The 10,973-nt window shown below is 35.7% G+C and overlaps 1 protein-coding gene across 2 annotated transcripts; it reads left to right on the forward strand.

Moving 5' to 3' along the window:
* The first annotated feature begins 1,412 nt into the window (after positions 1–1,412).
* hgsnat (heparan-alpha-glucosaminide N-acetyltransferase) lies at positions 1,413–10,770 on the forward strand. 2 transcript variants are annotated; one of them, XM_057332779.1, is made up of 18 exons: positions 1,413–1,630; positions 2,434–2,549; positions 2,727–2,863; positions 3,029–3,147; positions 3,786–3,855; positions 3,955–4,024; positions 4,187–4,287; positions 4,660–4,736; positions 4,938–4,968; positions 5,327–5,487; positions 6,999–7,114; positions 7,219–7,340; positions 7,633–7,759; positions 7,868–7,954; positions 8,144–8,221; positions 8,862–8,932; positions 9,175–9,287; positions 9,551–10,770. In XM_057332779.1, the coding sequence occupies exons 1-18, from the start codon at positions 1,468–1,470 to the stop codon at positions 9,730–9,732; spliced, it is 1,941 nt and encodes a 646-aa protein (XP_057188762.1). In that variant the 5' UTR covers positions 1,413–1,467; the 3' UTR covers positions 9,733–10,770. The 2 variants fall into 2 exon arrangements, with proteins under 2 accessions (XP_057188762.1, XP_057188763.1); XM_057332780.1 differs by lacking the exon at positions 1,413–1,630 and adding an exon at positions 1,684–2,202.
* Positions 10,771–10,973: the final 203 nt, after the last annotated feature.

Raw genomic sequence — 10,973 nt, forward strand, 5'->3', positions numbered from 1 at the left:
TTAATTAAATTATATAACACAGTTTGGATAACAGTATAGTATAACTTTTGGTTACACAACAAAACTCACATTTGAACTCGCTGGCTAAATTCAGACATGGGTCAACTTGGAGCAGATATACTGTAATGTGAAAGGTTGGACTGCCAATGCCAAGAACTTTATAGAAAGTTGCTTTGTTTACACCACACTAATAAACACTTTCTGAAGCTTTGGTTCAAGCTTTGCAGCAACTTCAAGGTATATACCCTTTTATTTTCAGCAACAGATTAAAGTTCACTTTTCGACTAATTACTTTCAAAATAAACACTTGAAAAATGGCATTTTAAATTGAAATCTTATTTTAGCATTCCAGTTTCTCGAGTGATGTTCTCATTAAACCAAACACTTCAAACTGATGCAATCAATCTCATAGAAATGAGTTTGACCTTGGTTATTCAGGTAATTCATTCAGAGTTTTTAAAGATAACCATCATTTTAAACTCTTACTGGGACCAGGTGGAAACCATGCAATACAAAGTATGTGCATCACAAATGACAAAATGTAATGTTTGCTAATTTTTGGCATGTTTTCAAATGTGATGCTAGGATCGTGTTGCTTAGCTTCTACTGATTTCTGCTTAATTTTAGGCACATAGTTAAATACATATATGGAATTTGTTTGCATAGTGGTATATTTATGGATTACAGTATTACATTGATGGTGTATGTGTCAGTTTCACCAACCTCAGTGCAGACATATGGATGGGGTGCAGGATGCAAGCTAAAGAGCTCATGGAAGCAGCTGTGCTTATTCTACCACTAAAAATAGAAAACATTAGTTATGCATCTTACAGCGACTGTATTTCTTTTTGCAAGTTTTTTTTTACTTAATCATTTGCATTATGCCAGTGAGAGCACTGGAGCACAGATAATAAAGCAAACAAACCTTTGCCACGTTTTATATCTACACCCTTTGATGTGTTTCTAATAGAAAACTCAGTTACAGAAAAGATTTGAATGCCCTTCAGCCCAGCTGTTGTTAGACTCATGCTTTACGTTTTATGTGTAAATTCATTCACAATAAATATACCAAAGAAGCAGCATAGATGGCAGATGAAGAAGCATTTGCCTGCATTTTTGTTGAAGTTCGAAATGAATGAATAAATGAGCAATAACAAATCACATGCGTCTTGTGAATACATTTAATGAATGACAGAATGTACGTGTGTCAAAACCCAGTGAGCTACCTATCTAGACAGCATATTGTAAGATTTTAACCTCATTCGTATCGGGTTTTGCTTAACCTATACGCGTCCAGCCTTTGTTTAAACATTTATACAGCATTATTTAAAAAAAGTACGCTTACCAAACGCGGCTGTCTGCAGAAATGCATTCAGCTAGGTAGCGTACTTTGATTTGTGACGGAGACCGGACTTTGACCCTCTTCTCTTCCACTACTTGCGGAGGAGGAATCGGAAGTATGTTGCCATGCAAAAAAGGAACACTTTAGATCTAAAGAAAGAAGATCGAAAGGAGGAGGCAGGAAAATCTGATGTTATGGCATCTGAAGGGGAATGTAGATGGACAGTTTCTGCTGTGATTGTGCTTCTGCTAGCTGTAAGCGCAGCTCACGTGACAAATAAACCAGCTTGTAAGTCCGATCTCAACATTTGGATGTCAATGTTATTGTTTATCTGATCAACATTATACAATAAACAGTATTTTTTTGTTGATGATTTCATTTCGGCTTTTTAGTCGGCTAAGCAGCTAGCAGCATTGCTAGCCGGTGCTGTTTAGCCTATGTGCGGTTCTTATTTAAAAACGATGTTTGGCAACCGTGTTATTTTATATTTTAGACTACAGTATGTGCACTATGCTTTTTATGATATGCAACTCAATAACGTCTATACACATTTCCAGTCAGATTTGTCCATTATCTAAATTATCTTTATAACTGTTATTTGAATTAGCCTAGCCACAACAAAATCATTGTACAAACTATTACAGATTTAACTTAATCGATTCAAATTTCCCTCCTGAGGAGATCGGGGCAGTTTCTTGTGAGGCAGATTAGTAAAGCATGTGACTGCATGGAACACAGAGTCACTATTGTAATACAGCAGCAGGAGTAGAGAGCACCAAAGCATCTGACCCTCGAGTTTCATTCAGGAATCCTAGTTTGGTTAAATTGAATTATAGGGAGCGATTGAAGTCCACAGAGTGGTAAGTAGTATTTTTCCTGTCGGTTATGTTTCAAAACTTTGTGAACTTCCTACCAGACTGCATTTTTGGGCATGGAAGGCACCTATGCTGTTTAAACATTCTGTTTACGTAGGCAGCTTTTTAGTATGTATGCAGTATGTTGACATACATTGTACTGTAAAGTTTGATGTGTACATGTATGTGTATATTTAAAATGCTTTATAACGTATATAGTGGCTTGTTTTCTTTCAGCATCTCGTCCTCATCGCAAGACCTCTGTGCTGAAAATGGATGAGGCGGCGCTGTCGGTTTCAAATGAAATCAAGGATGAGATTATTCTCTATGTACTTTCTGATCACTGTTACCAGGTATCAAATATTCATGTTATAGATATATGTGTACTGTTTACTTATTTAAAGTATCTGATCGTCACCATTATAATATTAATACCTAATGCACCAATAATGATACACCATTGAAACAGCGTTATTTAATGTACTGGTCTCTCTGATATATTCCTGTGTTTCTGTGCATGCGTGTGTTAGTGTTTGCCCCAGCAGTTGGGATCAGTACCTGCAGGCCAGGGTCCTGGGACCCCGACTACTGTGGGGTTTGTTGTAGGCACCCAACACGCTCTGACATTGCATCTTAACAGCAAATCTGCCAACCAGGAGCTATGCAAGTAAGCTATGCATAAATACTTTTAAAAGTAGACTAAACAATTCTAGTGTTTATACTGATAACATCATCTATACTGCATTTCCTGTAGTCCTGTGAACCTGCTTGCATTGGAGGGAGATATGGATGATAATGTTGTTTAGATTTTATATGTCTGATTTGTTTGCAGGGTTGACTTTCACTTTGGGGAGCAGGGGAACTATTCTCTATGGGTGAAGAACCTGATTGAACCATCGCGGGTCAGCTGTAATATAGTTACCGATTCAGAGCCTGTGAACAGCTACCTGCGTGAGTCGACTTTACGTGTTAATTTGTTTGTCAAATTTAAAAGAACCACTGATAATAAATTCTTTATTACCAATATAATCAATAACGGGTCAACTAATACTGATTTTTAAATAGTAATGTCCATAATCCGTTCCAATGTCTAGAAAGCAGAATGGCGTATGGCTGATAAAATATTCTATAAACCATTTTAATACATTTATCTAATAAAATAGTGATGGCAAATGCGACTTAAACAAAACCTCTGAATTTAAACTTGCATTTCTTTGACACATTGTCAACTTTGACACAAGAATAAGACTATTGACTATCCATTAATTTTCAGTTGAAACAACCCAGCAAACACAAAACGTTCCCCTAATGTTAGTTTTTGTTTTGGTTATTTTTGAAAATCAATAACTAATATTATTGGAACTTTTTGTGTTCTGTTAATCACCAATAAATTAAAAATGACTAAATGCATTGTCTGGACACATCAAACTAGTTTATGCAAACTAGTTTTGTAACTACAAAACATTGTGCTTGCTTATCTTTCCTGTCTTAAAAGAAGAAAGACATGGGAAGTAAAACGTGAATAATGTCAATGCATTAGACTCGACTGAGCTGAATCTGAATTTAATCATATTTGTATGTGTTTCCAGCCATTTTGTTTGCTTTTCTGGTTTTTGCTGGATTGGCTGCATTATATACTATTTGGAGCACAGTTAGAAGGTAAAGACATCTTAAAATATATTTAAAAGCATCTAAACAATTTGCAGCTGTTTTATTTGGAAGTTTTTCAAATTTCTTCTTTATCTCCGCTTTATACAGGCTGGATTTTGTACGCAATTTACTTCTTCGCTTGGGAAGCACAGTGGAGACAGAGAGACTGATAAACTCAGTAAGTGAATGCTTAACTCATTTTACACCCCATTGTACCATCTTTTTTATTTTAATAGTGATTTTTTTCCCAGGTAAGAGCCTTTAAAATCATAGACATGGAAAGGAAATGTAATTATCTTTTACTCTCATTAATTTGCTCTCTCTTTTTCTTTGTATGTAGGAACTTGGCATTCCTAACAGATTAGGAGTCACCGCCTCCACGGAGTCGATAATTCCAGCGACCGCAGAACGGAGGCTTCGCTCTTTGGACACCTTTCGTGGGTACGGTGCTCTTTCACTAATTATTTTAAGTCCCAGTATAGTGAAGATCAGGGATGAAAAATTTCGATGAATATTATCTTGCACTGCTGTTATGCATACTGTGAAGCTGGTTGCCCACAGGTCATTTGCATTTTAGTTCTTATATAAAATAATTAAACTGACTGACTGGAGAAAAGCACTTTAATTGCCTTTTAAAACAAGGTTACTTCACTGCTAACCTTGCCTAAAAAATGGCACTCAATTACAGTGTTTTTTATAAGAGACTGTTTTAAGAGTTGCATTTGATCTTACCATTTTATAGACATGCCGGGTGTAAGAACTATAGTTAGATTATGTGGTTTAATATCAGAATCCGCTGTGTTCTCTCCACAGCCTGGCTTTGGTCATTATGGTGTTTGTGAACTACGGCGGTGGACGTTACTGGTTCTTTAGACATGAGAGTTGGAACGGTAGACTCATCTCCTTCATCTTTTCTTACACCAGATAGAGTAATGTCTTTAAAACCAACAAATCTCAGAGTTTATATTATTGCTAATATAGCTGATAAACACAAGTGAATATTTTAAAAGTACTTCTCATGACGTTGAGGTAAATGTGAACAGTGTTATGAAAACAGGAAGTTATATCAGATTGTCTACTTCCTCCTGCAGGTCTAACAGTGGCTGATCTTGTGTTTCCTTGGTAAGTCGATTTGACATCACAAACCACTTATTCTTTCTATTATTTCATATAAATCCCCTTGCACTCTGGTATAATTAAACTTTTCCTACCCCACTGGGTGATATAGTAGTAAAACATTTATTAGACTTTAAAGTTTATAACCATCCTTCAATTAATTTGCTCTGAAATAAGTGATGGTGTGTCTGAGGCAGTTCGACACAAATGGATGCTTATCACATGAAGTGGCATACACAAGTCAGCAGAACCCAAAGGCAGCAAACCCAGTGCACTTTTTTTCTGCTGTGAGGTTTTAGAAAGCCTGTATTGAATGACCGTGAGGTTAAAGGAATCGGTTAAAGTACACTTGATTTTTCACCAGGTTTGTGTTCATTATGGGAACGTCTGTCGGCTTGTCCTTGAGCGGATCGTTGCGCAGGGGCGTCAAGCGAACTCATCTGCTGGGGAAGATATTCTGGAGGGGCCTACAGCTCTTTCTCATTGGAGTGATCATCATCAATCCCAACTACTGCCAAGGACCCTGTGAGCAGTAACATTTTTTTTCTCTCTTTTTAAATAGATTTTTTCCTTCAGCTTTATTGCTGTGGTCACATTCTGCACGGTTTGGTTTATGAAATGAAATGTGTGAATGAAACATGATGCATACTTGTCTTGTTATTACTAGAGTTGTTTTCACTGTGAATAGTTAAAAATCCATTTAATTCAAATTTGAAATACAATTTAAATGTTTTTAGCAAAATGGGACAAAAAATGTTGATGATTAATATCTGCAAGGGCATGTATAGTTCTGGAAAAATGAAAGAGACCACTTTAAAATTATTTTACAGTTTTTTAGGTCTGTCAAGCGTTCGTGATTCGTGATTCATCGCATCCAGAATAAAAGTTTGTGTTATGTCTGTATACTGTGAATATTAATATTGTATTTCTAAACACATACACATACATGTATACATATTTAGGAAATATTTACCTGTGTTCATTTATATGTACCAATAATATAAATGATATATGCATTTTTATATTTTAAAAATTTCTTAAATATATTCATTTATGTGTATGTTTTTATAAATACAAAATGATTATGCACAGTACACAGACATACTGTATATTATGTAAACACAAACTTATATTCTGGATACGATTAATCGCGATTAAATCGTTGACAGCCCTACAGTTTTTTTTCCGAATTCACCATTTCTAGGTACATGTTTAAGTAAAATGCTCATTTTTATTTCATTCTGCGAACTAGTGACAACATTTCTCCCAAGTTCCAAATTAAAATGTTTAATATTTTTCTTTGCTTTTTACGAAGTTCATATTTATGTTTAAACAACACAATACTAATGTTTTTACATGTATTTTAAGATCCATTCAAAAATGTATATATGATGGAATAAGCCAGAATTTTTTCACAACTTTCATGCGTCTTTGCATTCTCTCAGTCTTTCAAATTGCTGTTGTGTGACTCTCATTCCTGAGGTTTGTTTCTGTTCAAATTTAACAGACATTGGATTTGAACTGCCACAATATGTGCAGACATGCTGATTAAAGGCAAAACTGGTCTCTTATTTATTTTCGCAGCTATATAATTTTTCTCAAAATTCTTCTGCTGTTGAATGAATGTCTTCCCCTCATACCATCTGCCTCTGACAATATCTAACAAATCATGCATTTGCCATGGCATGACATAAACCAAAGGCTTTGGTTATTTTAAGAAAAGCACACTTCCTTTAAATAGTACCAACACTATTTTATGTTTTATTAGAAAATACATCAATGCAGAAAGTAAATTGCATCTATAAAATCATTTTTATTGGAGTCTTTAAAATGTTCCGTTCATTATCACTCATCATTTTGATTACATCACCTGCTATATTACCCGCTCACAAAATTGTCCGTTTTTTTATGGCTTCTAAATTTAAACATACTGCAATGTCAGAATGATAATAAATAGTTTTAAGTATGTTAAATTGACAGAGTGCTATAATTTGGGCTCTGAAGTCATTTTTATGCATGTGTGTGTATCTGAACAGTGTCTTGGGATTCCCTGCGCATTCCTGGTGTATTACAGCGCCTCAGCTTCACATACCTTGTTGTTGCTGGATTGGATGTTGTGGTGGCTCAGGACCAGCTTACCAACCTGTCAAGTGTGAGTGGCATTATTCCCCTTCACGCATATGCACACACTCGGATTTTCACTGTGATCGCCTACTATAATTATTTTCTTTGAAAATGTCCGTTTTGTGTTCCCAGGAAACACGCTGGTACTCTCTGCATGATGTTTTTCTCTACTGGCCGGCATGGCTTTGTGTAATTGCCTTGGAGATAGTGTGGTTGTGTTTGACCTTCCTTCTTCCAGTACCAGGCTGCCCAACGTTAGTAAAATCTTGTTCGTGATCATACTTTATCCTAGTCCTAAATGTCATCTTCTGTTTTAACGGTCTCAAAGGGATGTTCTAACAACCTTTATTAGAATTAACCTTTTTTCTACCCTAGTACTATAACTATGTAGGGCATATGTGTTACATTAATGTATTGGAATAGATTAGAATTGCAAAACAGTAAAAAGATTGATTGTTGTTTCAATTGATGTATTAACCATTCATGATACACACTTTGTTTGCAACGTGTTGTTTATTATTAAGTTATCACGTCTCTTTCCCGCAGTGGTTATTTGGGTCCAGGGGGGATTGGCGACTTCAACCAGTATCCAAGTTGTACTGGGGGAGCCGCAGGTTACATTGATCGCTGGCTGCTGGGAGAGAACCATATTTACCAGACGCCGTCATCACGGGTAAACAAACAATGTGACAACTGCGTAAACAATTGCTCATCCAATCATGAACTAGTATCTGACAGTTAGTCACTGTACTGCATTGATGCAGTTGATTTTGTGTCACAGGTTGTGTACCAGACTTCGGTGCCCTTTGACCCAGAAGGAGTTTTGGGGAGCATCAACTCTATATTGATGGCTTTTTTGGGTCTTCAGGTCTGTTAGAAAGACTGTTTGTGTATTGCTTGTGTTCTTTTCCCCTCCACTCTTTTGCTGTACCAGTATCAGCAGCGCAGTCACATGCTTAATCTGTTATCGTTCTGGAGCTCAGCCAGAAATCAAATCTAATACGTTAAATAATTGTCAAGCCCTTTTGCATTTGTTTTCTGTGTGTGTGTGTTTCAGGCAGGGAAAATTCTTCTGCATTACAGGGATCAACACAGACAAATAATCACAAGATTTCTGATATGGGGATTCATGCTGGTATGGTTTTGTTTGTGTAACTCCTTTAAGTAATTTTCACTTTTTCAATGTATACTGTATCAATTTATGCATATGCAGTATAAAAATATCTCATTACTGCAAGTTAAAGGGATAGTTCACCCAAAAATAAACATTCTTTCCTCATTCATTTACCCTTATGTCATTTAAAACATGACCCTTTTTTTCTGTGGCACACAAAAGAAGATATTAAAAAACATGTCGGTGGTTTTGTGCTCATACAGTGGAAGTAAGTGTGGTCCAATGTTGTTTGGTGTCCAATATTCTTCAAAATATCTTTTGTGTTTTGTTGAAGAAACAAAGTCGAATAAGTTTGAAATGACATGAAGGTAAATAAACAACGAATCTATTGAGGTATAAGCTGTTTTACTTTTGGTCCTGTTTTTTTTTGTCAATTGTTTGAAAAGAAGGGCATTTTTATTTCAGATGGCAAGTCAGAGTCTATGTATATGATGCCTTGTTGATTTATAAAAAACATGTAATGCATCTAAGTACAGTAGTAGAATGTAACTGAGTTTTAGAATGTTGAAATAGAAATTGTAATGCAATGTAATTGTAATATCTGTTTAAACGTTTACATATTTGTTTATTATATTATATATGAATACATTTCTGTGTACAGGGGATCTTATCGGCTATACTGACAAAGTGCTCCAGCAACAAAGGCTTTATCCCTGTCAATAAAAACTTATGGTAAAATCACTTTATTTATACCATTACATTTCTTCATTAGATATTTGCAATGTTGCTTTGTATTTTTAATTGTTCACATACTTGCAGCATTAGTTATTTAGGGTGAACTGTACTAAATGTTTTGCTCATACACATATGTAGCGCATTCATTAGCAGGACGTTTCACACCGAGTGTGCTTGTCTTTAAAAGAGAAATGTGTGTTTACCGGTTCTTTTTTGTGTCTCACCTTCTTCAATTGTAGGTCTTTCTCCTACGTGACAACTCTTAGCTGTTTCGCTTTTGTAGTTCTCAAGATATTTTACTACATGATTGATGTCAAGAAGTGGTGGTCAGGAGCACCATTCTTTTACCCTGGTATGTGCCAGAGGCTTCACAAGTAGAAGGAATGTTCCTAGACCTGTTTTGACTTTTTGAAGTATTTGTTTATTATATATTTGCATTCAAGATTTTTACAGCGAATTGATTGGACATTACATTGGACCTGTACCTAAATTGTACCTATAGCAGTACCTGTAGCTCAATTGAGTGCATTGTGTTACTGACAGCAATGTATATACCTTGAATGCACTGTAAGTCACTATAGATAAAAGCATCTTATGTTTACTTTTATTTGTCAGGTATGAATTCCATCTTGGTGTACGTGGGTCATGAGGTGTTTGAAGAGTACTTCCCCTTTCGCTGGAAGATGTCCAACAACCAGTCACATGCAGAGCATCTGACACAGAACCTCCTGGCCACCTCCATATGGGTGTTCATAGCCTACCTGCTCTACAGGAAGAAGATCTTCTGGAAGATTTAAAGGCGCAGATTTGAAAACGGACCTCCACTTTGTCTCGTCTGGTCATTTGGATATTTTTAGATTTACAAAATCAGCAAATCTCTGCACAGATGTGCCTCGTTTGCTAGACAAAACCCCACACAGGATCCAGAAATAGAGCTTGACAAATATCAAGAAGAGCAGAAGGAAGAGAACGAGGGTTGAGATCACGTGGCATTGCCGAGACATCTCTGTGGACTCGGTCAGGCTCTCGAATTGAATTGCAAAGACAGATTTTGCTCATTTCTAATTCAAGCAATGAGTTTGGATGAATGTTTTTCCAAATCAATAGTATTTTAAAGATATGCACAAAGCATTATGATTGAATGTGGATGTTTCTAAAGTGATACTTGGATGGGAAAATTCAGAGTCTTGGATGAAGCTGGGATTTAATTAGGTTGATTAAGCAAAAGAAAACGAGGACAAAAAAACTGTTAAAACAAACTGGAAGGTTTTCCATGGAGGTCCAACATACCTGCGGAAAGGATCCAACTGATATTACATAGTTCTACATTTTAATATCATGAACACTCTTGAACTGTTTTAAGTTTTGACTGTCACTGTTGTTTTATTATTTGTAGTTTGCAATGAAAGTATGTCAGTTAAAAGGTTGTATGATTCTAAGAGGAAAAAAAGAGTTCTACCTTCTCAAAAACTCAGGAGATTTGCACAGCTCGAGGTGCCAAATATAGTACACTTTGCAAATATGGATGAAACAATATTCCATGTTTATTAAAGTTTACCAATAACGCATTACCTCTACATAAATCAAATTACAGTAAAAACATTAGCACTAATATATATTTCCCTTACCCATTTCTGCATGTAAAGTATTTGTTCCAAGAGAAGGGAAAATATCGAGCTACCATTTATATTGGCACTTTACACAATCAATTCCAGCTTTATAACTATGAATTTTATAATTTCTTTTTACAAATGTACACATTATTAAGTTTTCTCATATAACATTTTGTTTTATACTTTTCAGTATGGGAGTGTTGGGAAAATAAAACATTTTTACTACACTATCTCTTTTTGTCATATTTTTTGCTGCAACAGGATGTACGAGCATAACGTCACAGGCTAAACAAGAAGAGACGTTTTGTAAAGAATGCATTTGAGTTTATATTAGACACTTGGCCCCAAACCAAACAAAAACGTATTTTAAGTGAGTGGATAACAGGGCTTAGGGAGGGGGCATGGTTACTGTACCTTTAAGAAAC

Source organism: Triplophysa rosa, linkage group LG4 (genome assembly GCF_024868665.1).
Source record: "Triplophysa rosa linkage group LG4, Trosa_1v2, whole genome shotgun sequence".
NCBI lineage: Eukaryota > Metazoa > Chordata > Actinopteri > Cypriniformes > Nemacheilidae > Triplophysa > Triplophysa rosa.

Coding starts and splice junctions, on each gene's coding strand:
- hgsnat (XM_057332779.1), top strand. CDS start 1,468: ATGCAAAAAAGGAACACTTTAGATCTAAAGAAAGAAGATCGAAAGGAG. Junction 4,737..4,937: donor TAGACATGAGAGTTGGAACG/GTAGACTCATCT, acceptor TTCCTCCTGCAG/GTCTAACAGTGGCTGATCTT. Junction 7,760..7,867: donor ACCAGACGCCGTCATCACGG/GTAAACAAACAA, acceptor TTTGTGTCACAG/GTTGTGTACCAGACTTCGGT.